General features: G+C 52.1%; 1 protein-coding gene and 1 non-coding gene across 2 annotated transcripts in view; both read right to left on the bottom strand.

The window, feature by feature from the left end:
• KIRREL2 (kirre like nephrin family adhesion molecule 2) overlaps positions 1–24,270 on the bottom strand; it is a 58,784-nt gene extending 34,514 nt beyond the window's left edge. Inside the window, exon 1 of the mRNA XM_056846705.1 lies at positions 24,202–24,270. Within this exon, the coding sequence (XP_056702683.1) occupies positions 24,202–24,259 (58 nt within the window). The 5' untranslated portion in view covers positions 24,260–24,270. The remainder of the gene's footprint in view (positions 1–24,201) is intronic.
• TRNAD-GUC (transfer RNA aspartic acid (anticodon GUC)) lies at positions 11,866–11,937 on the bottom strand. Its single transcript has one exon. It is a non-coding gene; the product is annotated as a tRNA-Asp (tRNA).
• Positions 24,271–26,146: the final 1,876 nt, after the last annotated feature.

The raw sequence follows: 26,146 nt of genomic DNA, 5'->3' as shown, positions 1-26,146 counted from the left end.
AATGCCATAGAGTCCAATGGCCAAAGCGGCCATTTTCTCCAGATGAAGTGATCTCTATCGGCTGGAGAGCAGTGGTAATAGCAGGAGATTACCAGCTATTACCTGGAGGTTGGCAACCCTATCCGGAGGGTTGGAGCCCGGCTCACCTTCGGGAGCTGATTAGAGGCCGGAGGAAACGGAGCCCCTCAATTGGGGTTGCCAACCTCCAGGCACTATAAACAAAACAAAAGCACTCCCGTGCCTATACCATATGGTTTGGAAATTAGCACGGGTAAAAGGTACACAAATGCACAGAGCCAAGTAGCAAAAATGCAAATGTTAATAAGTGCAAAACATCAAAGACAGCAGTGTGAGACAAATAGACCTAACAGCAGTGACTACACAATGTACACTAACAGCAGTGACTACACAATGTACAATATATACATGGATTATAGAATAACCAGGCAAAAAAGTCCTCTTCTTAAGTCTATCAAAGTTGGTTGGTTCCAATTGTATAGTATGTTCATCTGGTATAAATCCAGTGAATATAAATCCAAAGATGGGGGACGGCCGTTTCACCTTGGTTTCTTCAGCCCCATATTATCTCATCCATGTAATGGTAATTCCAGAATATAACAAAGTCCACAAAGGTACACTATTAAGCCACAGCAACGTCCACAGGTTCCCAAGTGGGATACTAGCTTAGACTCTATGGCATTGAAGTCCCTCCCCAAACCCCGCCTTCCTCAGGCTCCGCCCCTAAAACCTCCCGCCGGTTGCCAAGAAGGACCTGGTAGCAACCCTGCCCTCGATAAAAGGGACCCCGGCACGGCCCACAGCCTACTAGGCCTCATTGGCTCTGTAGCCGGCTTTCTCTGCCCCTCTGCTCGAAGGTCGGTGGGGAAGCCACCCCTTCTCCCCACCCTGGCAAGAGACAAAAATCTTCCTCCCAAGAAAAGAGAACTGGAAACACACAGACACAATCCATAAAAAAACCCCGATCGGGCTGCGTTTCTTTGCCGCGCCGGTGTGGGTTTTTCTTGATGTTTTCCCTTGCCTATGGCGACACAGTGGCAAAAGCGGATTCCCCGCCATGCGGCATAATTAAGAGAAGGCCCTACAATGAGGAGCCGGGGAACATTTAAAAAAGCATGCGAGGCTGAGCTGCATTAACCCCCCCCCCAAAAAAAAAACCAAAAAGAGAAACAAGAACCCCCCTCCTGCAAATCGAGCATCTCTGTGATGGTGTGTGTTTTTAAGAAGTTAAAAAAAAAAAAAAAACACCCAGAAACCTTCAAGGCCTGAAAGCCCCCCCACTTTAAAGACTGACAGATTCATCATGGCGTAAGCTCGCAGGGGGGGCTTTCCCGGAGACAGCCCGTAAGGATCTGGATGATGGGTGGGTTGACGGAAAAAGGTGCGGGGATAACGCATTTTGACAAGGCCCTGAAGGACAAAAGGGACATAGACACATAAGCGATGGAATTTGCTTCCCATTACATGGATGGTGCTTAGGGTTGACAACCCTGTTTGGGAAAGTCCTGGAGGTTTGGGGGTGGCACCCAGGAAGGGTGAGGTTTGGGGAAGGAGGAACCTCAGCAGGGTACCATGCCACAGAGTCCACCTTCCAAAGCAGTCATTTTCTCCAGGGGTACTAGGGTTGCCAGCTCTGGGATGGGAAATACCTAGAGATTCTGGATGTGGGGCATGGAGAGGGAGGGAGCTGGGGAGGGGTGGGACTGCATCAGGGGATAATGCCATACGGTACACCTTCCAAAGTGGCCATTTTCTCCAGGTGAACTGAGCTCTATCGGCTGGAGATCAGTTGTAATAGCGAGGGGATCTCCAGCCACCACCTGGAGGTTGGCAACCCTAAGGGGAACGGATCTGTTATTTGGGGAATAGTCATAATCCCAGGAGATCTCCAGGTAGGGTTGCCAGGACCCTCTTGGTTACCAGTGGGAGGTTTTTTTTGGGGGGGGGAGGCCTGAGGAGGGCGGGTTTGGAGGAGGGAGGGACTTCAATGCCATAGAGTCCAACTGCCAAAGTGGCCATTTTCTCCAGGGGAACTGATCTCTAGTGGCTGGAGACCAGTTGTAACAGCAGGAAATCTCCAGCTAGTACCTGGAGGTTGGCAACCGTATCTCCAGGCCCCATCTGAAGGCTAGCTACTATGATTGTGTTCTTGGCTCTTGCTTTTGGGACAACACGGCTGTAGACGACTTGCCGCTTCAAAAAGCCATCCCATATGACTGCAGATAAATTCCCCAACCACAAAATTTTTAACTTTCCCCATCTTTGTATATGGGATATCCAAGATTTTTGAGAACTGGCCCGCTGCAAAAACAAATCCGCTCTGCAGAATCTGGATTCTCGTCTCCGCCATATTGACTAACAAGCCGTGGCCAGGCAATGTCTGCCTGGCGGGGTCTGGGTTCAGGTGGCAGCCCCTGCCCCACCCCAGTTGCTTTAAGCCTCTTATTTGGGGAAGAACCCCTTTCTGAGACGAGGCGGCAGAAGTGGAAGACGACGGGGGGGGGGGGGGAGCCTCGCCGGAGCGCGCGCGCCACAAATCCCATATTGTCGTTTTGCAAATCGGGCAAAGGGGGAGCGGGTTACCAGAGCTGGCAGCTTGTGAGTGTGTGAGCCGGCAGCCGGACAATGGCGGCTTTGTATCCCGGCCTCATTCAATTCCCATCAGTTCCGCCACCCAGCCATCCCCCGGCCATCCCCCAGCCATCTCGTGCTCAAGAGCTCTGCCAAGATTCTGGGAGCCCAATCCTAATGTCACCCCTTTGGATCAATAACCCCCTAAACCCTGGTTTCTGCTCAGTAACTTGAGAAGTTTCCCGTATGCACTTGGGTTTCCCAGGAAGGAAGATGCCAAGATGTTTCCATAAATCAGGGAGTACTATTTCATTCGAGTACGGGAGTACTATTTCATTCGAGGACAGCCAGCGTGGTGTAGCGGTTAAGAGCGGTGGTTTGGAGCAGTGGACTTTAATCTGGAGAACCGGGCTTGATTCCCCGCTCCTCCACATGAGCGATGGATGCTGATCTGGTGAACCGGGTTAGTTTCCCCACTCCTACACATGAAGCCAGCCGGCTGACCTTGGGCTAGTCACAGTTCTCTCTAAGCTCTCTCAGCCCCACCTACCTCACAAGGTGTCTGTTGTGGGGAGGGGAAGAGAAGGCGATTGTAAGCTGGTTTGATTCTCCCTTAAGTGGTAGAGAAAGTCGGCATATAAAAACCAACTCTTCCTCCTCCTCCTCCTCCTTGGATTTACTGCCCCATGATATGTGGTGATTGGCCATTAACTTGGAAGACTTTAAAGGAAGGTTTAGGCAAATTCATGGAAAAGTCCATCAATAGCTACTACCCAAGGTGACGGAAGGGAGCCTGTATATTCAGGGGAAGTAGCCTAAATGCCCTGACCTGGAAAGCTCTTGACAGACTGATTTCACCAGATCTCAGAAGCTCAACAGGGTCAGCCCTGGTGAGTACTTGGATGAGAGACCACCAAGGAAGACCATGGCTGCTATGCAGAGGCAAGCAATGGCAAACCACCTCTGAATGTCTTTCCTTGAAAACCCTACAGGATCCCCATAAGTCAGCTGCACCTTGACACCCCACCCCACCGGCACATATTTAAAGTCAGGATTTTTAAATTCCAATATGCATCATCTTCATTTGCTATATTGCTGCCCATTCACCCAATTTAGATAGAGCCTCCTGTACCTCTTCATGCTCTGTCATGGTTTTTACCACCCTAATTAATTTGGTGTCATCTGGAAACATTAGGAAGAGCTTTCTAAACATTAGGAAGAACTTTCTAACAGAGCGGTTCTTCAGTGGAATAGGTTTCCTCGGGAGGTGGTGAGCTCTCCTCCCCTGGAGGTTTTTAAGCAGAGGCTAGATGGTCATCTGTCAGCAATGCTGATTCTATGACCTTAGGAGGATCATGAGAGGGAGGGCATCTTGACCATCTTTTGGGCATGGAGTAGAGGTCACTGGGGTGTGTGAGGGGGAGGTAGTTGTGAATTTCCTGCATTGTGCAGGGGGTTGAACTAGATGACCCTGGTGGTCCCTTCCAACTCTATGATTCTATAAACTTCACTACTACACAGTTCACCCCCAACTAAAAAAAACCCAAAAACTTCTGAACCAATTAAATAGCTGTGGTCCAGTACCAATCATTGCAGGACCCCTCTGCTTACTTCCCTCTATTGTTTTTTAAAAATTATTTAATGGTCTGACCCTGCTCCATATTAAAATATTTATTGTTCTTTGCCATTTTTTTATAATCTTTCCCTCTATAAACATTTGGAATAGGAAAATCAATCTTGGTAGTACATTCATCTTGACTGTATATTCCCCAACCACAAAATTTTTAACTTTCCCCATCTTTGTATATCTTCATTAATGCTTGTCCAGACTTTTTGGCAGTTATCTTTAAAGTAGTGATTATTTTGTCCTGTTACATTTACTCCAAGATATTTTACTTATTTCCCTCTATTGTGAACTGTCCATTTATTCCTGTTCACTGCTTCCTGCCCTTTCTGCTTCTGCCATAGCCGCTTTCTCCCAAAACATCATACCATCTTTGATGGGCAAAACAGAGAAGGGGCTGTGGCTTATAGGCGGAGCATCTGCTTGACATGCAAAAGGTCCCAGATTCAATCCTTGGCTTCTCCAGTTATATGACCTCTGGTAGCAAATGTTGGAAAAGACCTGTCTCTTCCTGAAATCTTAGAGAGTTGCTGCCAGTTAGAGGAGAAAATAGTGACTTCAATAGTGACTTCAATGAGATAACTGAGTAGAAGGCAGCTGCCTGTATTCTTGTTCAGGGGAAGGGCTGTGACTCAGTGGCAGAGCATCTGCTTTGCAGGCAGGAAGTTCCAAGTTCAATCCCTGGCATTTCCAGCTAAAAGGATCAGGTAATAGAAGTGACATAGAAGACCTTTACTGCTGCCAGTTGAATAGACATATGAACATCCGAAGCTGCCTTATACTGAATGAGACCATTGTTTCCATCACAGTCAGTATAGCCTACTCAAACTGGCTGCAGCTCTCCAGGGTCTCGGGCAGAAGCCTTTCCCCTCACCTCCTACCTGATCCTTTAACTGGAGATGCCGGGGACTGAACCGAAGACCTTCTGCATGCCAAGCAGATGCTCTACCACTGAGCCAGCATGGCCTTTGACAAACCAAGGCTCTCACTCAAGGTAAGGCAGCTTCACGTAGACGTATCCCGCTACAGCAAAGAATTCCGACTCCTGGTTGACCTTCTCATTACCCGACTGGAAGAAGCCCTCAGACGCCTTCCTGTGTGGCACCGACAGATCTTGGCGACGAGGGCACACCTCCCTCGTCCGCCAGCCCTTTGTGCCGACGGGCTCGCCGTCGAGCTTTGCACACCCCTGCAGTATGTTGCCATAGCTGCCTGGCACCAGCTCAGCTGCCAGAAATTAGGTCATCCCCAGAAGCCAACAGATGTTAATTTTCTGCATTTGTCTCTGCTAAAGCTGGCCACTCCGTGCCTCGGCTCCCCCTCTGCCCTGAATCGCGAGGCCTACAGAAAATCCCCGGCGCGCATCTGCCCATCCTCTCTGCAGCCCAGCGTGCACGTCTTGGGCCGAGTACAATACTGGCACAGACCGGTCCATTCGCCCTGGGGCCTTCCCAGATGGCAGCGGAGCGCTGGTGGTCTCCGCCTGACCCACTGACTTCCCTCTGAACCGAAACCGAGCCCAACCAACCCCAAAGACGGTCCCTCCAACATTTCACAGGCGCAGATGCCCTCTCGTGCGCGCTCCGATTATCAGAGCCTGAATACATCAGACCCCGGTCCCTCTTCACACATTTCTCATCTCCTCTTCTTGAAGTATTCATTTGCTACGCCATGTTTTGGCCTGTACAGGTTCCGGAGGCGTGGACTGGCCAGAACCGTTCCTTTTGTGAAAAACTAGGAATCCCCAAGACGAGGCGAATGGTTATTACAGCATAGGCCCAACACCAAGCCAAATTGCTACCTCAATAGGCGGTTAACAGCAGGGCCGGGAGAAATAAAAAGAAAGCTGGAGAACTTATGCGCATGCCCGCTAACTTTGTTTCGGAAAAAAAGACATCCCCTAAATATCCCCCTAAGGCAAAATAAATGCAGTGTGATTTACCATGCGCAAGAACATAGCCACTCTCCATAGTAAACAGGGGCAGTTGGAGTATATTCTAAGAGGGTTTAATATATTATATATATATATATATATATATATATATATATATATATAACACACACATGCATCGATTCTGTTTTGTGAACTGTTTTGTGAACTGTTTTGTGCCCTGCAAAGCACAGAGGTAGCATTTGGGGCTTTTAAAACCCAGCCAACTCGCTTGGAATACTTTATGCCCTGGGCTTGTTTATTATAGTTAATTCTTATGCTGTCATCTTTATGATTTTATTGGATCATTTTCCTTTGCAAGCTGCCTCACAAGCATGCCCATTTTCTAAACAAACTAACGTGCGTGGGGAAAGCAAAAGGGGTTTAGAGGTCAGAGCAGAGACACCCCCCTCCCCGGCACGCACTGACATAATCGAGAGGCACACAACACGGGGAAAAGACAGAGGCCGATTTGCAACAGTAAGTCTGGCAGAGCAATGCGGAAGTTTTCCCTTTGCAACCATTTGTTTTGCCGAGGAGAAAGAAAGCCCGGCCCTTCTCAGCTGGGATGCCAGCAAGCGCTTTGGAGGGACATCGGGCCAAAACGGAGAGGCAGCGTGGTGCAAAGGTTGGAGTGTCAGACTAGGAGCTGGGAGACCCAGGTTCAAATCCTCGCCCTGCCAGGGGAGCCTGCTGGGTGAACTTGGGCCAGTCACACACTCTCGGCCGTACCTACCTCACAGGGCTGTTGTGCAGATAACGTGGCGGACGGGACAATGATGTAAGCGGCTTTGGGTGCCCACTGGGGAGAAAGGCGGGGTAGGAATGTAGTAAATAGATAAATAAAAAAACACAGTTCCTTGTTGTTCTTGTCTTCTGAGTAAAGGAGGGATTCTCAGCCTTTTGGAACTGGAACCAACTTAGGGTTGCCAACTTCCAGGTACTTAGTAAACAAGGAACAGCAGTAATAAACAGCCAGCAATTCTTTAAATGCTATAGTAATCTTATTCAATTTAGGCATATACAAAAACACAATTGTGAATTCATTATGTGTACAATAGTAGGCATGAAAGTCAAAATCATATGGTTAAACGCGTTGTTCAGTCACATGCATTAAACACTGAAAGAAACAAGAAAGTCTTTGCGAATGTATTTGCGAATGCAACTTGCATTCAGTTGCTAACAGACATTCAGTTGCAGTCACGAAGCGTCAAGTGGTTTGAAGTGTTGGTAATGATTTTCTTCTGATCTCCAGGCGACAGAGATCAGTTCCCCTGGAGAAAATGGCCGCTTGGGCAATTGGACTCTATGGCATTGAAGTCCCCTCCCCTCCCCAAATCCCGCCCTCCTCAGGCTCTGCCCCAAAAACCTCTTGCCGTTGGCGAAGAGTGACCTAGCAACCCTAGACCGACTTCTGAACTAACTTCAACAATTGGAGACTTCCTTGCAAAAAACTCCTAAATAAAGAAAGAAAGAAGCACTAAATACATGATAAATGAAACTCTGCAACGGCAGCGTTCAGGGTGATTAAACTATCCTGCATTGAATTAATTCCTTGCCGAGACTTCAATGGAGGGCAAGGCTAGAAGAAGAAGAGTTGGTTTTTATATGCCGACTTTCTCTACCACTTAAGGGAGACTCAAACCGGTTTACAATCACCTTCCCTCCCCCTCCCCGCAACAGACACCCTGTGGGGTAGGTGAGGCTGAGGGAGCTGTGACTAGCCCAAGGTCACCCAGCTGGCTTCATAAGGAGGAGTGGGGAAACAAATCCAGTTCACCAGATAAGCCTCCACTGCTCATGTGGAGGGGTGGGGAATCAAACCCGGTTCTCCAGATCAGACTCCACTGCTCCAAACCACCGCTCTTAACCACTACACCACTCTGGCTCTCTATAATTGTCCCTGTCTTCCAATTTTTTTAAAAACACAGCCCAGCTTGACTTCCCCTGGCTGAGGAGAAAGGCTTAAAGGTGACCTTGCTGGTGGTCACCGGAAGGTCGGTTTTCCTACAGTGAACCCCCCCCCTGATGTGCTGGCACACTCCGATTCCAGTTGCATGCGCTATCTCACACTCTTAACACCTCGTAAGGGAAGGAGAGGCACATGAGTAGGTGCGGCTCTCGCCAACCCTTTCATCTTTTCCATGTTATGCGAGCATCGGAGAGGCAGCCGGCTGGGGCTTCTCAGTTTTGGAATGCGCACGTCCTCCGACACCCGATAAGGAGGCTGATGCATCAGACTTCCCGGGCCAAACAGCATTTTCTGCCTTGTTAATGGTCTGGAGAAGAGAGGTGGGAGAAGAAAACCCTTCCCCTCGGGTTGCCAACACACAGGGGGCGTCTGGAGATCTCCTGGAATTACAACTGATCTCCGGACTACAGAGACCAGTCCCCCCTGGAGTAAACGGCCGCTTTGGAGGGTGGACTCTATGGCATTAAACCCTGCTGAGGTCCCTCCTCTGCCCAAACCCTGCCCTCTCTAGGCTCCACCCCCAAATCTCCAGGAATTTCCCAACCTGGAGGTCATCACCCTACCTCCCCCCTGTGTTAAGTCCGCGTGACAACACCCTGATACATCTGCAGTACTGTGTGGCTTTCCCCAGGCTCTTTGAGGGGGTTGAGACAGAGGCCTTTCGGTTCCGCTCATAACCCCGGCAAGTTTTTTTGGGGAAGGCAAGGTACAGTGGGCTCCCAAACAGGATGGCCCAGGGTAGCCCAATCCTGGCAAATCATGGAAGCTAAGCAGGGTCAGTATTTGGATGGGAGACCACCACGGACATCCAGGGTTGCTACGCAGAGGCAAGCAGAGTCGGTCCTGGTTAGTATTTGGATGGGAGACCACCATGGATGTCCAGGGTTGCTACACAGAGACAAGTAGGGTCCGCCCTGGTCAGTACTTGGATGGGAGGCCACCAAGAAAGTCCAGGGTTGCTACGCAGAGGCAAGCAGGGTCCGCCCTGGTTAGTACTTGGATGGGAGGCCACCAAGAAAGTCCAGGGTTGCTACGCAGAGGCAAGCAGGGTCTGCCCTGGTCAGTACTTGGATGGGAGACCACCAAGAAAGTCCAGGGTTGCTATGCAGAGGCAAGCAGGGTCCGCCCTGGTTAGTACTTGAATGGGAGACCACCAAGAAAGTCCAGAGTTGCTACGCAGAGGCAAGCAGGGTCCGCCCTGGTTAGTACTTGGATGGGAGGCCACCAAGAAAGTCCAGGGTTGCTACGCAGAGGCAAGCAGGGTCCGCCCTGGTTAGTACTTGAATGGGAGACCAAGAAAGTCCAGGGTTGCTACGCAGAGGCGGGGAATGGTGAACCACCTTTGAATGCCTCTTGCCTTGCAAACCGTGGGGTCTCCATAAGTCAGCTGCGACAAGCACGCTATTCACCACCAAAGCACAGCAGAGCCCAGAAACATCTGTCAGCCACATAACCACCCCCTCATGTGCCTGGCAAGGGAACAATGTCCCTGCCACCTTGCTATGCTGAGAGTCTCAGTACATGCACAGCGTGCAAGTGGCATCAGTTAGGGATCATGCCTTTGAGGTGCCCGTCACAGAGTGCATTCCAGGATGCATGCATCCAGTTATTTGCAGGTAGATAGAATGAAATATCTGGGAGAGATTAGCTGGTACACTTGCTTCTCACAGACCATGCACAAATATTGCAATGGGACACTTCAAATGCAGTCATTGAGATTCATGTTCCTAGTCCATAGGGATGAATGACTTAGAAATACAGCAGCTGGAATAAAATATGAAAGACGTAGAAGCTGGAGCCAGCAGCAACGGGGAGTGCTGTGGGGTGTCAGGCATCATGCTCCTCTCCATTTTAACCTCACAACAACCCGCTGAGGTAGGATAGTCCGGGAGTGTGCAACGGTCACCCAGCCAGCAGCCATGGCAAAGTGGGGATTCGAACCTAGGTCTCCCAGATCCTAGCCTGACACTGTCACCACTACACCATATGTTCTCTCAGGCTGCTTTAAGCACCTATAGGGGAAAAGACAGGAACTAGGGTTGCCAGGTCCCTCTTCCCCACCGGTGGGAGGTTTTTGGGGGCGAAGCCTGAGGAGGGTGGGGTTTGGGGAGGGGGCTTCAATGCCATATAGTCCAATTGCCCAAGCGGCCATTTTCTCCAGGGGAACTGATCTCTGTCGGCTGGAGATCAGTTGTAATAGGAGGATCTCCAGCTATAGCCTGGAGGTTGGCAACCCTAACAGGAACCCATATGGTATAATTTAGAATTCAGCTCCGAGTCACCTGCTGACCCAGTGGGACATTTCGGCAGATGCAGTTCTTGGCTTTTTACACCTCATTTGTTGTGAAGATGCCTCCCAATCATCACAATACTCCCTAGGACTTCACATGCATCTCTTCTGATAAGACTCAGAATCCGAAATATTAATTAAAAATACAGAGAATAATTAACCTTCCTCCGTTCCCCCCCTCCATCCTTTCTCCCCCATGAGCAGCATGGCTTTTGTATAGACTCAGGCAGAGGCTTAAGGATTTGGACAAAAGGAAGTTAGAAAAACTCTCTAATTCAATCTGGGTACAATTCAGTTCAGCAGGACACCTAGAAGATCTGATTACAGGTACTAAGACATAAAGTCAACACTCTTTCCTTGTAGTCACTGTAGAAATTATAACCCCGTGTGGTCTGATACCCATAAGAGTATCCATTCAAACAGGTAGCTGATTGGTTTCCCACTGAGTTCTCAGGATTATGGCACTATTCTGATGTAATCTGTATTTTACACAGAACAGAGACCTGATCCTGTACAGTTTTCAATGCCTCGTATTTTAACATATTTTCGAGAGCCAGCGTGGTGTCGTGGTTAAGAGCGGTGGTTTGGAGCGGTGGAGTCTGATCTGGAGAACCGGGTTTGATTCCCCACTCCTCCACATGAGCGGCGCAGGCTAATCTGGTGGACTGGATTTGTTTCCCCACTCCTCCACACGAAGCCAGCTGGGTGACCTTGGGCTAGTCACAGTTCTCCCAGAGCTCTCTCAGCCCCACCAACCTCCCAAGGTGTCTGTTGTTAGGAGGGGGAGGGAAGGAGATTGTGAGCCGGTTTGAGTCTCCCTTAAGTGGTAGAGAAAGTCGGCATATACAAACCAACTCTTCTTCTTCTTCTATGTATTTTTGTAGCCGGAGACTGTATGCAAGTGAACCAACGTAATTATAGTTGGAGACTGCATTTGGAGTTCTCTTATTTTGGGTAGACTTTTCAAATTTTGTATTTTGCGTTCCTCAAGTGTCCCCCTTCCCCGGCATTTTGTCTCTCTCATATTTCAACTGCCCAGCATTCATGAGGCCTAGAAACCTAAGAGCCTGTTAATCTGCATATGAGTCAATTGCTACTGGATGCACAAATCCAATATTTATCATGTGGTGGAAACCTGCCCTCATATTTTTGGGCTTATTTATTACATTTTATCAATCATAATTTTGTCCCACCTTTCAGGACAGCATGAATATGGTTCTGGCCCCTCACAACAACCTTCTGAGGAAGGCTAAGCCGAAACCATGGCTTGGATCCCATGGAAAATTTCCAAAGATGGAAGAGATTTCCATCAGTAGAGCAGGGCTTCCTTATGAAGCTGCCTTCTACTGAATCAGACCCATGGTCCATCAAAGTCAGTATTGTCTACTCAGATGGGCAGCGGCTCTCCAGGGTCTCAGGTAGAGGTTTTTCACATCACCTACCTGCCTAGCACCTTTAACTGGAGATGCCGGGGATTGAACCTGGGACCTTCTGCATGACAAGCAGATGCTCTACCACTGAGCCACAGCCCCTCCCTGCTGCTACAGACTGAAAGGCCCCCTAAAGTGTGGTATTGGGAGACAGAGGACCCCCATAAACATAATGGGGGGGCAGTTTGAGCTCAGCAATTGGAGGGGGGAAATCAAAGCCTAGTAGCCTAAGGTCACTCATTGAGTTCTATGAGAAAAGCGGAGATAAAATGAAAATAGCACATGAGTCCAACTGAGCACATGAAACGGCCTTATTCTAATTCAGACCATTGGTCCATCCCTGTCACTATCATCTAGTCTGACTGGCAGAGGATCTCCAGGGCCTCACATCACCTACTACTTGACTCTTTAAACTGGAGATGCTGGGGACTGAATAGGGTTGCCAACCTCCAGGCGGTGGCTGGAGAGCGCCTGCTATTACAACTGATTGCCAGCCGATACAGATCAGTTCCCCTGGAGAAAATGGCTGCTTTGGCAATTGGACTCTGTGGCACTGAAGTCCCTCCCCTCTCCAAACCCCACCGTCCTCAGGCTCCGCCCCCAAAATCTCCAGGTATTTCCCAACCCGGAGCTGGCAACCCTAGGATTGAACCTGGGACCTCCTGCATGCCAAGCAGATGCCCTACTGCTGAGCCACGGCTCCTCTCCAAAACATGTCTCCTACCCTGTTTTGGGCGTTGCGTGCTGCTTCTGGCATTGCTGGTGCCAAGGGCAAGCTCAGAGCCCTAAAACCTTCTCCGACATTGCAGGGGCCACTCAAAGACTTGTGCACAAACTGGATTTCCTTGGGGGGCAACATTGATACTTTTGTGAGTTCTGATTTACACAGTGCCAGGTACCCAAAACAGCCTACTGTCCCAAATAAAGCAAGACAATGGGGCAAGCAGGGATGTAAAGCAGATTTTTATTATGCTTTCAGCAGCCGGGGGGAACCCGACACCATAACAAGCATAGCTGGACAATATATTAGCACCCCCTGGCAAGGAATCAAACTTATGAGACAGGTAATTCTATTCCTCCTTCCTCGCGTGTCCCCACACAATAGGACAAGCAACGGCTGAGAACAGAATCCTCTTTTGGCGACGGCGCTAATGCATTCGTTGCCCCCCCCCCCCCAGTGCCCCGCGTTCCAGAGTTGGGGCTCTGGCAATAAAAACGGGTTCTGGGGCTAAACCAATATGTCAAGCTAAAGGCTGGCTCTGGAAGAAGCAGTAACTGCAAGGGGGGGGGGGAGAAACATACACACGGCCCTTCGCATCTCTTCCCTTCGCCGTGAAATATGGGCGGCAGTGACAAAATCTTTGGGCCGCTGCCAATCTATCTAGTGCCCATCAAGCATGTAATAATTGCAGGGCCGTTTTCTTTTTTTTAAAAAGGCTTCTGTCTTCTCTTTCTCTCTCTCTGGAAAATTCGATTTCCCTCCCTTTTCCTCCAACAATTTTAGCTGGTAATAATCAATGGATATTTTAAAGCAGCTCTCCAGACATGTTAGAAATCAATCCAAATATTTTTTTTTTCAGCCGCAGGAAATTAAAGGATCACACAATTACTTGGTGACAGCGGATGAGGCACGCGGTGGGCGGGGGGAGCTTTATTATTAATTTTTGTTTAATATCAGCCGCTTCTTCGAGTCAGCAAAAAAAAAAAAAAAAAAAAAGCCCCTACACATTCACAGAGCATGCCAGTATTTAGAGACACACAGGTATGAGCTTTATACAGTATCCCTTGCTGAACGTAGCGGTTCATTTTTCTAAATGGATCTATAGATGCCCCCCCATAGCCAATATAGGGTTTGTAGGATGCAATAAAAGTTTATTGACACACCCCCCAAATCTGCCAACAGAATAAATCCATAGAAGCCCAACAATGGTGACTGGCACAGCTGGGACCTTTCACCAAGTACGCCAATCTTGGGAATCCTGGCAGGAAGATTATTAATGCCGATGCGCCTTATCCCATCACTAAGTTGCCAAGGGGACCGGCTGGCCATCCGCCACGCTGCCAGATTCAGGACCAAATTCCACAATAGCCTTTCTGCTGACGAGGAATCTATACATGGTGTGTACCGGCGTGTCCAACTAGGAGAGCCAGCGTGGCGTTGTGGTCAAGAGCGGTGGTTAGGAGCGGTGGACTCTGATCTGGAGAACCAGGTTTGATTCCCCGCTCCTCCACATGAGCAGCGGAGGCTGATCTGGTGAACCGGGTTGGTTTCCCCACTTTTCCACATGAAGCCAGCTGGGTGACTTTGGGCTAGTCACAGTTCTCTCAGAGCTCTCAGCCCCACCTACCTCACAGAGTGTCTGTTGTGGGGAGGGGAAGGGAAGGTGATTGTAAGCCGGTTTGACTCTTCCTAAAGTGGTAGAGAAAGTCAGCATAAAAAAAACCAACTCCTACTCCTCCTCTTCTTCTTTGCCGCCGTCATTGGAAACGGGTTCAAATCCCTCCTCTGCATTGAAACTCACCAGGTGACCTTGGGCACATCCCTTTCTCTCAGCTTAACACCAGGCTGGCAAATTCCTGAAGATTTGGGGGTGGAGCATGGCAAGGCTGGGATTTGGCAACAGGGGGATTAGGGTTGCCAATTCTATCTTGGGAAATTGTTGGAGATTTGGGGATGGAGCCTGGGGACAGTGGGGTTTGGAGAATGGCGGGACCTCACTGGGGTATAATGTCATAGAGTCCACCCTCCAAAGCAGCCTTTCTCTCCAGGGGAACTGATCTTGGTTGTCTGGAAATCAACAGACATTCTGGGAGACCTCCAGGCCTCACCTGGAGGTTGGCAATGCTTGGAGGGCCCTCTGGCACACAAGAGCCCACCCTCAAAAGCATCCTTTTTTCCAGGGACACTAATCTCTGTAGCGTGGAGAGAAGTTATTCCTTCTGGGAGAGCTCCAGGCCCCACCTGGAGATTGGCAACCCTACTCAGCTATTGCGAGGCTAATATAGGGAAAAGGAAACCCACAGCCCCAGCTCCCGGGAGGAACAGCAGGCTAAAGATGTGATATTCCATTTATTCAAGTAAGTCTATATAGCACACAGGCTTTTAGACAAAACACTAGAACGATAACGATAGATGTGTTATTCTGTGTGACAAGGGAGAGGCATCTCTCATCTCAATATATTAATTTTTCTTCATCAACCTGCACATCTGCTGCTCTCTCAATCTGGCTCTCGTGATCGGGCAGGTTTTCCTGGCCTCCATCTGGAAAGAAGTACGGCAGCGCAGTGGCAGGCCAGACAGAGGCTGCTAGGTCAAGAGCGCTGGCAAAGCAAGACGGCAGTAGTGATAAATGGGAAGGGTCCGCTCCCCCCCTCTGTGAACCTGTCTCGAGCATTCCCACATTACAGGACATGCACAGCTGCCAAAACACACGTTCACGGCACAGAACACACACTTGTTTGCCTTAAAAGCTTTTGCTGAGCACGCACAGGTTACTACAGCAGGCACAGGTTACTATGGAAAGCCAGGGTGGTGTAGTGGTTAAGAGCAGTGGTTTGGAGTGGCGGACTCCAATCTGGAGGACCGGGTTTGATTCCCAGTTCCTCCACATGAGCGGCGGAGGCTAATCTGGTGAACTGGATTGGTTTCCCCACTCCTACGCATGAAGCCAGCTGGGTGACCTTTGGCTAGTCACAGCTCTCTTAGAGCTCTCTCAGCCTCATCTACCAAGGTCACCCACCAAGCTTTGGATAGGGGGATTTGAACCAGGGTCTTCCAGAATCTAATCCAACACTCTAACCGTGACACCAAGTTGGCGGTCTGGTTTGGCGCATGGCAGCTGGGAGAAGCCCAACGTAATATTTAGGGGAGCAGACAACCGGCAAACAGACCCGATTCCTAATCTGAACTGTCTACCCCTTGCAAGAGGCTTTTCAGAGCTCATGGCATTTTAAAATGGGAGCTAAACACATTTCCCAACCGTGTGGGAGCCAACGTGGTATAATGGTTGAGAATGGTGGTTTGGAGAGGTGGACTCTGATCTGGAGAACAGGATTTGATTCCCCACTCCCACACATGAAGCCTGCTGGGTGACCTTGGGCTAGTCACAGCTCTCTTAGAGCTCTCTCAGCCCCACTTACCTCACAGGATGTCTGTTGTGGGGAGGGGAAAGGAAGGTGATTGTAAGCCGGTTTGAGTCTTCCTTAAGCGGTAGAGAAAGTCGGCATATAAAAACCAACCCCTCTTTTTCTTCTTCTCTGTCCAAAGGGTGGGAGGAAAAAAGGAACCACATTCATTTCCTATCACACACTCTAAAGATCACCTTGAGATTCTGCAAGGGTTTTTCTTTTTAGTAAGTTGATCAATTTTGTCAGTTAATTGTTTGTCAGCCCTACCAAGGAGCCTTTCCCCCCTCCATCACCTCCTGGGGTCGGCGGACCAGCTATTCCCCCCCCCCCGCCGGCCCCCGGTCCGTATCAGCGATAGGCAGAGGGGGTAAGTCATTTGCATCGCTTCAAACAGGCAAGGCACGGCATTAGTATTCAGATAAATGCACTCTTTGCAACTTTGCCAACTTGAGATCACTGCAAATTTGAGTGGATTTCCACAGAGACAACAGAAGGCTCATCCCCCAGGCCAGCTTTCGCTCTTGCCAAATTTCAGTCACACAGCTTCTCAATGAGATGACGGGATTTTTCTCCCCTCTCTTTTAAAGGATGAAGGGGGGGGGGGAATTATCCTTTTCTATCATTCTTGGGAGCCAGCTGGAATTTTCTTTCTTTCTTTTTCTGCTGGAACACTAGGGGAGAAGGGGGGGGCTGCGAAGCAAAGAAAACCAAATTCTTCAGCCCGGATAGGCAGAGAGCACTGGATGTCGGGACAATGGAAAGATTTTTATTACACAGTCAAGATTTTCAAAACCAAGACAGCGCCAGGACCCAACGCACACTTTCGGTTTTGTTCCAAGCACCTTTGGCTGCCGCGCAGCTGGAACACTCGAAGGGAAGAAAAGAAAATAGAGCTCTCTATTTTTTTTTTAAAAAAAAATCTATTTGACGCGACTCAAATACAGCTCAATCTAGGGCAGTGGTGTTCAAGCTGGGCTCGGAGGAATTCAGCAAGGTGTCTGGAGGTACTCCTCGAGATTCACCGTGGCACATGCTTTCAGGGGCTACAGGCCCGCTCCAGCCCACAAAAGCCTGTGCCAAAAGAACATCTTCGAAGTGTCACAAGAATCAGATGGCTGGAAAGGGTTAACTGGGGAAACATGGGGGTTGACAGAAGCCAGGGGCTTCCGAATGAAAATGCTGGGGAGCAAACTTCCTGGCAAGATGTCTTCCCCCCACCCTTTGCACTGAGACATCCCTTTCCCTCTTCGCCACCTGCCGGAGGTTTTTGGGGCGGAGCCTGAGGAGGGTGGGGTTTGGAGAGGGGAGGGACTTCAGTGCCCTAGCCCCATTGCCAAAGTGGCCATTTTCTCACGTGAACACATGAAGCTGCCTTATCAGACCCTTGGTCCATCAAAGTCAGTATTGTCTACTCAGACTGGCAGCGGCTCTCCAGGGTCTGAGGCACAGGTCTTTCACATCACCTACTCGCCTAGTCCTTTTAACTGGAGATGCTGGGGATTGAACCTGGGACCTTCTGCATGCCAAGCAGATGCTCTACCACTGAGCCACAGCCCCGCCCCCAGCGGAACTGATCTTTATCGACTGGAGATCAGTTGTAATAGCAGGAGATCTCCAGCTAGTACCTGGAGGTTGGCAACCCTAATCACAGCAGAATATGGGATGTGTTCAGCTCGCCCTGCCAGTCAACGCAGGGCAGCTGTGGAGCCCAAGAGCCCTACCCGGCACCCCTTGGGAACCAAGTGCCTGTCCCCAAATATTCCCCAGGATTCTCCACAATGCTCACAGATTCCCTGGCCCAGATATACAAAGGCTCCCGTGCAGACAAACGGATGTGAACACATTAAGCTGCCTTATACTGAATCAGACCCTCGGTCCATCAAAGTCTGTATTGTCTACTCAGACCGGCAGCAGCTCTCCAGGGTCTCAGGCAGAGAAAGGTCTTTCACAACACTTACTTGCCTGGTTCCTTGAACTGGAGATGCCAGGGATTGAACCTGGGACCTTCTGCATGCCAAGCAGATGCTCTACTACTAAGCCACAGTGGAAAGGGTACCATGAAGATGGACCGCTTGAAGGCCAAGGAGGCCTTTGACCGGTTGTCGGTTTTCATTTTGCAGACTGGGACCAATAGCTGAGTTAGGCCTGATTTATGTTGTTGCAGGCTTTGGTGTCCTCCCCCCTCCATTTTCAGAAGATAATGACAGATGGAGTTGTAACTTAAAAAAGGGGGGGGACCTTGCTTTATTTATACCCCACCTTCGTCCTCACTGGGGACCCCAAGTGGCTACAACATTCTCCCCCTCTCCATTTTATCCTCACAACAACCCTGTGAGGTAGGCTAGGCCAGCAATACGCAACTGGCCCAAGGTCACCCAGCAAGCTTCCATGGCAGTCGCAATTTGAATCGGGGACTCCCAGTTCCTAATCCAACACATGAACCGCTACACCACGCCGGTTCTTAAGCAACACCAGTGTTGAGCATCCATCAAGGGTCCATTCCAGCTTGGAAAGAGGGGTGAATACCAATGCAGATTGCATCTAACCATTTATATCCTCTTTTTTCCCCTAACAACAACCCTGTAAAGGAGATCAGGCAGCTAGTGTGTGACTGACCCAGAGTCAGTGAGCTTAGCGGCAGAGTGAGATTTCAAACCTGGTTTCCCCCAATTCTAGGCCGACATGCTAGCCATAGCACTGTACTGGCTATGTTGTGTCAGAGCCAAGAGAATTAGGTAAAATGTTGACCACCTCCCGACTGCTTTATTGTATGAGACATCAGCAGCACCAGCCAATTCACTGCTTAGAAATAACGGTATTTTAATAGCCTTTCAGTTTACAAAGCCTCCTATGTTCATTAACACAGCAACTCTTACAAACCGCCCTGTAAGCTAGGCCAGTTTTATTATATCGCAGTCGGGGTGGACCCAAGGCAGGGAAGAACCAATGGCCAGCTAGCGAGCTTATGGCGGAGATGAGATTTCAACCCAGCCTAGGGTTGGCAACCTCCCGTGGGGCCTGGTGATCTCCCAGAATCACAACCGAGCTCCAAGCTAGCCCCAGGAGAAAACGGCTGCTTTGGAGGGTGGATTTCATGGCAGTATACCGTGCTCGGGGCCCTCCCGCCCCCCAAACTGTGCCCTCCCCCAATCTCCAGGAAACTACCAACCTGGAGTTGGCAACCGGAGCCACGTGCCTTTTCAGCCCCCTGCTATGTACCGACTTTTCCAGAAAACAGATACAAAGCAGTGTTTTTGACCTGAACCACATTCCATTGGTGATGCCAAGTGCGAACTTTTGATTCACACAGAATTCTTGCTGCGGACCAGAAGCCCAGACTCGCTGCAGTTCAGAGAATCATAGACTAGAATCATAGAGTTGGAAGTGACCACCAGGGTCACCTAGTCCAACCCCCTGCACAATGCGGGAAATTCACAACTACCTCCCCCACACACACCCAGTGACCAGAAGATGGCCAAGATGCCCTCCCTCTCATGAACTGCCCAAGTTCATAGCCTAATGTCTGACCTTCTGGGGCAACAGAAAACAACTCGGCACCATCCAAGAGTAGACAATTAGGGAAGTGCTGCGGCTCAGTTTGTAGCACATCCGCTTGTCATGCAGAAGGTCCCAGGTTCAATCCCCGGCATCTCCAGTTAAAGGGACGAGGCAAGTAGGTGATGTGAAAGACCCCTGCCTGAGACCCTGGAGAGCCGCTGCTGGTCTGAGTAGACAATACTGACTTTGATGGGCCAAGGGTCTGATTCAGTAGAAGGCAGCTTCATGTGCTCAATATACTGACTTTGATGGGCCAAGGGTCTGATTCAGTAGAAGGCAGCTTCATGTGCTCAATACTGACTTTGATGGGCCAAGGGTCTGATTCAGTAGAAGGCAGCTTCATGTGCTCAATACTGACTTTGATGGGCCAAGGGTCTGATTCAGTAGAAGGCAGCTTCATGTGCTCAATACTGACTTTGATGGGCCGAGGGTCTGATTCAGTAGAAGGCAGCTTCATGTGCTCAATACTGACTTTGATGGGCCGAGGGTCTGATTCAGTAGAAGGCAGCTTCGTGTGCTCAATACTGACTTTGATGGGCCGAGGGTCTGATTCAGTAGAAGGCAGCTTCGTGTGCTCAATACTGACTTTGATGGGCCAAGGGTCTGATTCAGTAGAAGGCAGCTTCGTGTGCTCAATACTGACTTTGATGGGCCAAGGGTCTGATTCAGTAGAAGGCAGCTTCATGTGCTCAATACTGACTTTGATGGGCCAAGGGTCTGATTCAGTAGAAGGCAGCTTCGTGTGCTCAATACTGACTTTGATGGGCCAAGGGTCTGATTCAGTAGAAGGCAGCTTCGTGTGCTCAATACTGACTTTGATGGGCCAAGGGTCTGATTCAGTAGAAGGCAGCTTCGTGTGCTCAATAGTGACTTTGATGGGCCAAGGGTCTGATTCAGTAGAAGGCAGCTTCGTGTGCTCAATAGTGACTTTGATGGGCCAAGGGTCTGATTCAGTAGAAGGCAGCTTCGTGTGCTCAATACTGACTTTGATGGGCCAAGGGTCTGATTCAGTAGAAGGCAGCTTCATGTGCTCAATACTGACTTTGATGGGCCAAGGGTCTGATTCAGTAGAAGGCAGCTTCGTGTGCTCAATACTGACTTTGATGGGCCAAGGGTCTGATTCAGTAGAAGGCAGCTTCGTGTCCTCAATAGTGACTTTGATGGGCCAAGGGTCTGATTCAGTAGAAGGCAGCTTCGTGTGCTCAATACTGACTTTGATGGGCCAAGGGTCTGATTCAGTAGAAGGCAGCTTCATGTGCTCAATACTGACTTTGATGGGCCAAGGGTCTGATTCAGTAGAAGGCAGCTTCGTGTGCTCAATACTGACTTTGATGGGCCAAGGGTCTGATTCAGTAGAAGGCAGCTTCGTGTCCTCAATACTGACTTTGATGGGCCAAGGGTCTGATTCAGTAGAAGGCAGCTTCGTGTGCTCAATACTGACTTTGATGGGCCAAGGGTCTGATTCAGTAGAAGGCAGCTTCGTGTGCTCAATACTGACTTTGATGGGCCAAGGGTCTGATTCAGTAGAAGGCAGCTTCGTGTGCTCAATACTGACTTTGATGGGCCAAGGGTCTGATTCAGTAGAAGGCAGCTTCGTGTGCTCAATACTGACTTTGATGGGCCAAGGGTCTGATTCAGTAGAAGGCAGCTTCGTGTGCTCAATACTGACTTTGATGGGCCAAGGGTCTGATTCAGTAGAAGGCAGCTTCGTGTGCTCAATACTGACTTTGATGGGCCAAGGGTCTGATTCAGTAGAAGGCAGCTTCGTGTGCTCAATACTGACTTTGATGGGCCAAGGGTCTGATTCAGTAGAAGGCAGCTTCGTGTGCTCAATACTGACTTTGATGGGCCAAGGGTCTGATTCAGTAGAAGGCAGCTTCATGTGCTCAATACTGACTTTGATGGGCCAAGGGTCTGATTCAGTAGAAGGCAGCTTCGTGTGCTCATGTGTTCATCCTCCGCGGCTTGTAGAGGTTTGCCTCTCAGAGAGTTTGAGTTGTTAAAAAATAGAATGGAGCTCAGTTGCAGGCAGTTGAACATTCAAGGCTCTGTCCTCCTGCTTCGCCTCTCCTTCCATCCCAGATCTATTTTCCCTGTGTGTCTGTGTGTGTGTGTTTTTTTTTTTGGGGGGGGGGGAGGCGCTGCCGTCTCAAGGCGCATCATCATTAGACTTTATCCGCCCCCCCCCCACATCCCTATTTATGCAGAGCTCGACGCAACGCCAAGAGAGGCGCAGCGCCCCAGGACAAGAGAGCGCCGCGACCATTCAGCAATCATTAGTGTTAGCGCAAAGGGAACACACCGCCGGGGGCGCGGGCTAAGCCAGGCGTGCAAGTGCGAACTCGCTCGCCCTCCTCGACACCTCCGCTCCCCGCACCCCCCCACCCCCAGCCCTACCCCGGGGGGACCTGTCTGCACTCCCCACGCCGCCACGGAAGGCATCTGACAGCCGGGATCAGCCCCGGCGCCGCGCCGGCCCCGCCTCCCCGCCCAAGCGGGCTCCTGCGCCTTTAAGAGCGCAAAGGGAGAAGAAGTTCGGCAGGTGCCCCTTTCTGCCGCCGCTGCAGCACTGCGACTGGAGGAGGCAGGCGAGCGCCGCCCTTAAAGGGACCCGAGCCCGCTCCTTTCCCCGAGGCGCCCACCTCGCCCCGCCCACGGCCCCGCCCAGCGACCCACTGCCAGAATGACCCGCGGTTGGCCGCGCGGTGGGTTCGGGGAGTCCGGGCGGGGCAGGGCGGTTCTGCTGCAGAAACTCCATCGGAGCGAACGGGAGATCAACCCACCGACCCCCGAGACACCGCTGCTTTCATCTCAGAGGGGCTTGCGCAGGAGAACTTCTCCCAGGCGGTGGGGGGGGGCGAGTGGGGGCCGCGCGCCCCGGGACCCCCAACCCGACGCCGCCTTGGAGACGCGGCCGCTCCGAGGCTGGGGGAGCCTCGCCTGCAATTCGAGGCAGGCGCTGGAGGGGTGGAGACGGGGCGTTGATTGGCTGCCGGCCTAAGCGGACGCCCTTCAGCGTGCGCTTTTGGATCGAGGCCCGGCCTCCCTCCCTGCCCCTCCCCCCCCAATCAATGCCAGTTGGGGGACATGCGACTTAACTCCGAGCATGTGCAGAGCGCCTTTTCCCGCCCTCCCCCTCCGTTCGCCAGGCGCCCTCTTTCGGGGATTAGGCGGCAAAACTCTTAGGGCGAAAACGCACGGTCGCTTGAGCCTCCTTTCTTCCCTGTTCCAGCCAGGATCGAACGCACGAACGTTCTTAGAACGTTCTTAGAACGTTCGAAGAATGTTCGTGCGTTCGATCCTGGCTGGAACGTTCGAAGAACGTCCGTGCGTTCGATCCAGGCTGGAACAGGGAAGAAAGGAGGCTCAAGCGACCGCGCGTTTTCGCCCTAGGCCATTTACGCATGGGAGGTTTGGCCTTGGATTTGCTGCTCTCTACATGCACGTTTTCCCCATCCGAATTCTCCAAACTCTGCACGGGGGCTTAATGTTGAGTTTTGGGGATTCGGATGGGGAAAACGCGCATCTAGAGCGCGGCAAATCCGAGGCCAACCCCCCCCCCCAATGCAGAAACGGTGTTAGGGAAGCTTTAAGAACCCAGTTCTCCCGATAGAGGTCACGTGCGGGGACGGGCGGGCGAGAACTCAAGTCTCGGGGATGCGCCGGTCCCACGCGCGGCGGGGCTTGCTCGTGAGTAGACCCGGCCCGGACTGCGCCACCCGCGAGGAGCGCCACCCGGGCGTGGGAGCGGGACCAGCGACGCTCCGCGGACGTCGCGGGAAGGCTGCTCCGAGCGGAGAGAGGCGTTTCGGGGACTCTTCCAGGGAGGCGCCGGCGTCCCTCCTCATCCTGAATGAGGATCGGCGAGCTCGCGTTAGGGAGCCGGGGAAGGGGGTAGGACGGCCGGGCGTCGAGGCGGGTGGGTGGGCGCATCCCGCCCGCCACGGACTCGTTCAAGGTTAGCCACGAGGGGGTGTCTCGCCGCAGCGCCGCCGCTTCTCTCACCCCTAACCCCAAGAACCCGTCTATCCCCGGATCGCACTTTAGGGAATAAGGACAGGGGAGGTGAACCTGCCCCTGGTCTCCACCCGCATAGTTTAGGGGATCGAGTCTCTCCCCACCCCCAAGCAGACAAACACGCCTCTACATTTCTGGGAATGAAACTGCAAACGTGTAGTCCTTAAAAGGGGGGGGGTCCTCCCCGGGGAAAGAGAGAACCCCCGCCCAGTACAACCAGCAGGTAAATCTTTCATTTAGCCAACCCCCCCTCAATAAACAACAGGGAGCAGCAGAAGCTGCGATCCCGGCCGATCTCTCTTCAAGGTCATCCATACACCCCGCTGTATCCATGGCACAGTTCGGACACGGCCTCCCTCCGGTTCCCCCCCCTACCAACAATCCGGGGTCCCACCGCCTCCCCCCGTTCCCAAAGGGACCCAGGAGTCCTGGCCGGCCCCTCCCATCCCTGCCCTAGCCGCTGAACCCCACGACCAGCGTTACAGACCCCCCCCCAATATCCCCCTCCGCAGCACGCCGCCCCTTCCCTTCCTAAATGCACCCCGCCCCGTCCAAGCCCTCCAAGCCGGGCTCCAAAAGTGGGCGAAGCCGGCCCGAGTGCCAGGGTTCAGAAGGGCAGAGGACCCCCCCCCCGGTTAAAAAAAAAAAGCCCCCAGCTCGTACCTGTGGGTGCGAAGTAACTCAGGGACACGATCCACGTCCACAGAAGCGCCGTCCTCATAATGGGCCGGGGGTGGGTGGGGGGAGTGGGGCGGGGTGGGGCGGAAAAGTGGAAGGGGGGGGGCTCGGAGCTCCGGCGCGGACGGCGCTGGCCGCGGGACCTCAACCCTCCCAGCACCAACGCCCGGGATCCCAACCCCCCCAGCACCAACGCCCGGGATCCCTCGGCGAGGTCTAACCCAGCGCGGTGCCGAGCCCGGGCTCCTCGCCTGACCTTGGCCGCGGGGGTGACTTGGAGCGAGGAGCCGTGCGTGGCCGGGAGGAGGAGTGGGGGGGGGAGATCCGCTCCGGGCCTCCCCTTTAATTGCAAGAAGGGGCTGGAAAAAAGCGCTGCCCCCTTCCCGGTCGCCACTTTCGCCCGCTTCCCCGGCTCTTTCCACACTGGAGCCCTTCACCTCTAGGGAGCTCCGGCTCATTCAGCAAAGGCGGCCCCCCCGTGGCCACGCCCACCCCGGCTCCCCATTGGCTGCCTGGGAGGCTGCACTCATTAAGGAAAAAAGGCGCCCGCTCGCACTGAGCATGCCGCTGGCGGACGGGGAAGGACCGGGGGGGAAGGACCGGGGAGGAGGGGGGGGAGTTTGAGCTCGAGCCCCCCCTCCCTCCGACTCCAGTCCCCGCTTGCAAGATCCGATCGCTGGGCGGGGACCGGAGGGGGGGGGAGGCCGCGGCTTGCAAAACGTGCGTGGATTCTACGCCCCCCCCCCCAAAAAAAATAGACGAATCGCTCAATGTCCGTTCAGGTTTGCCAGATGTCCTGGTTTTTAAAACGATCCTCGCTTCCCGGCTCCAAAAGATCGCCCCTGATGTATTCCCAGACCCCCCCCCCACTCCTTCCCGCCAGGCAGTGTCCTTCCCTTCCATGCCCCCCACCCCCTCCGCAATGCCTGTTGGTGGTTTTACTTTAGGGGGCTGTTTGGTTCTTAGTTGCAAGCGGGTCTCCAACCCCGGGGTTGGCCGTAGCCGGATCCGCTCAGTTTTGCAAAGTGTGGAAGTTGCGTGGTTGACCGGCGGCGGGGGTTACCCGGGTGATCTCCGCCCGACCCGCGTCGCAGGGAGAGAAGGGAAGGCGAGAATAGAAGCCGGTGCCCTGGGGGAGTGGGGAGTGGGGCGGGGGGGGGGGGAGAGAGAGAAGCCTGTCTCTACACAACAGCCTGATGCAACTGTAGGCAGCGAGCAGCTTTCTGACCGGGTACTGCCTGCCTGCCTGCCTGCCACCACCCCCAGCACTGCCTGCCTTAGCTGCTCACTAGGCCGGCTGGCCACCAGCTCCTTGCTTGGCCCCAAATGGGGCCAGGGGAAACCAGCAGGCGATATTTGGCCGCAGGGGCCACGGGCCAGTAGGGATGCCTACCCTTAGCGTTGCCAACTCTGGGTGGGGACATTCCTGGAGATTTGGGGAGGGCGGGTTTAGAAGAAGAAAAGTTGGTTTTTATATGCCGACTTTCTCTACCGCTTAAGGGAGAAACAAACCGGCTTACAATCACCTTCCCCTCCCCACAAGAGACACCCTGTGAGGTAGTTGGGGCTGAGAGAGTGTGACTAGCCCAAGGTCACCCAGCTGGCTTCAAGCGCAGGAGTGGGGAAACCAACCTGGTTTGCCAGATTAGCCTCCGCCGCTCATGTGGAGGGGTGGGGAGTCAAACCCGGTTCTCCAGGTCAGACTCCACCATTCTTAACCACTACACCATGCTGGCCAGGTATGCTCAATGAAAGAAGGGATGAATACAAATTTGACAGGCAGAACTCCCCAATCTGCTTTTATCTATAGTAGAGGAGAAAGTGGGTACCCATACGTTTTCCTTCATGGGGGGTAAAAGCCAATGGGTGCCCCTGGAAGTCCATTCCTCAGATCTCTATTGTCGGGAGTTTAGCTGTGGTTACTCATTGG

Source organism: Euleptes europaea, chromosome 3 (genome assembly GCF_029931775.1).
Source record: "Euleptes europaea isolate rEulEur1 chromosome 3, rEulEur1.hap1, whole genome shotgun sequence".
NCBI lineage: Eukaryota > Metazoa > Chordata > Lepidosauria > Squamata > Sphaerodactylidae > Euleptes > Euleptes europaea.
The sequence above is the reverse complement of the archived record's forward strand: the minus strand, read 5'-3'. Positions and strand labels throughout refer to the sequence as shown.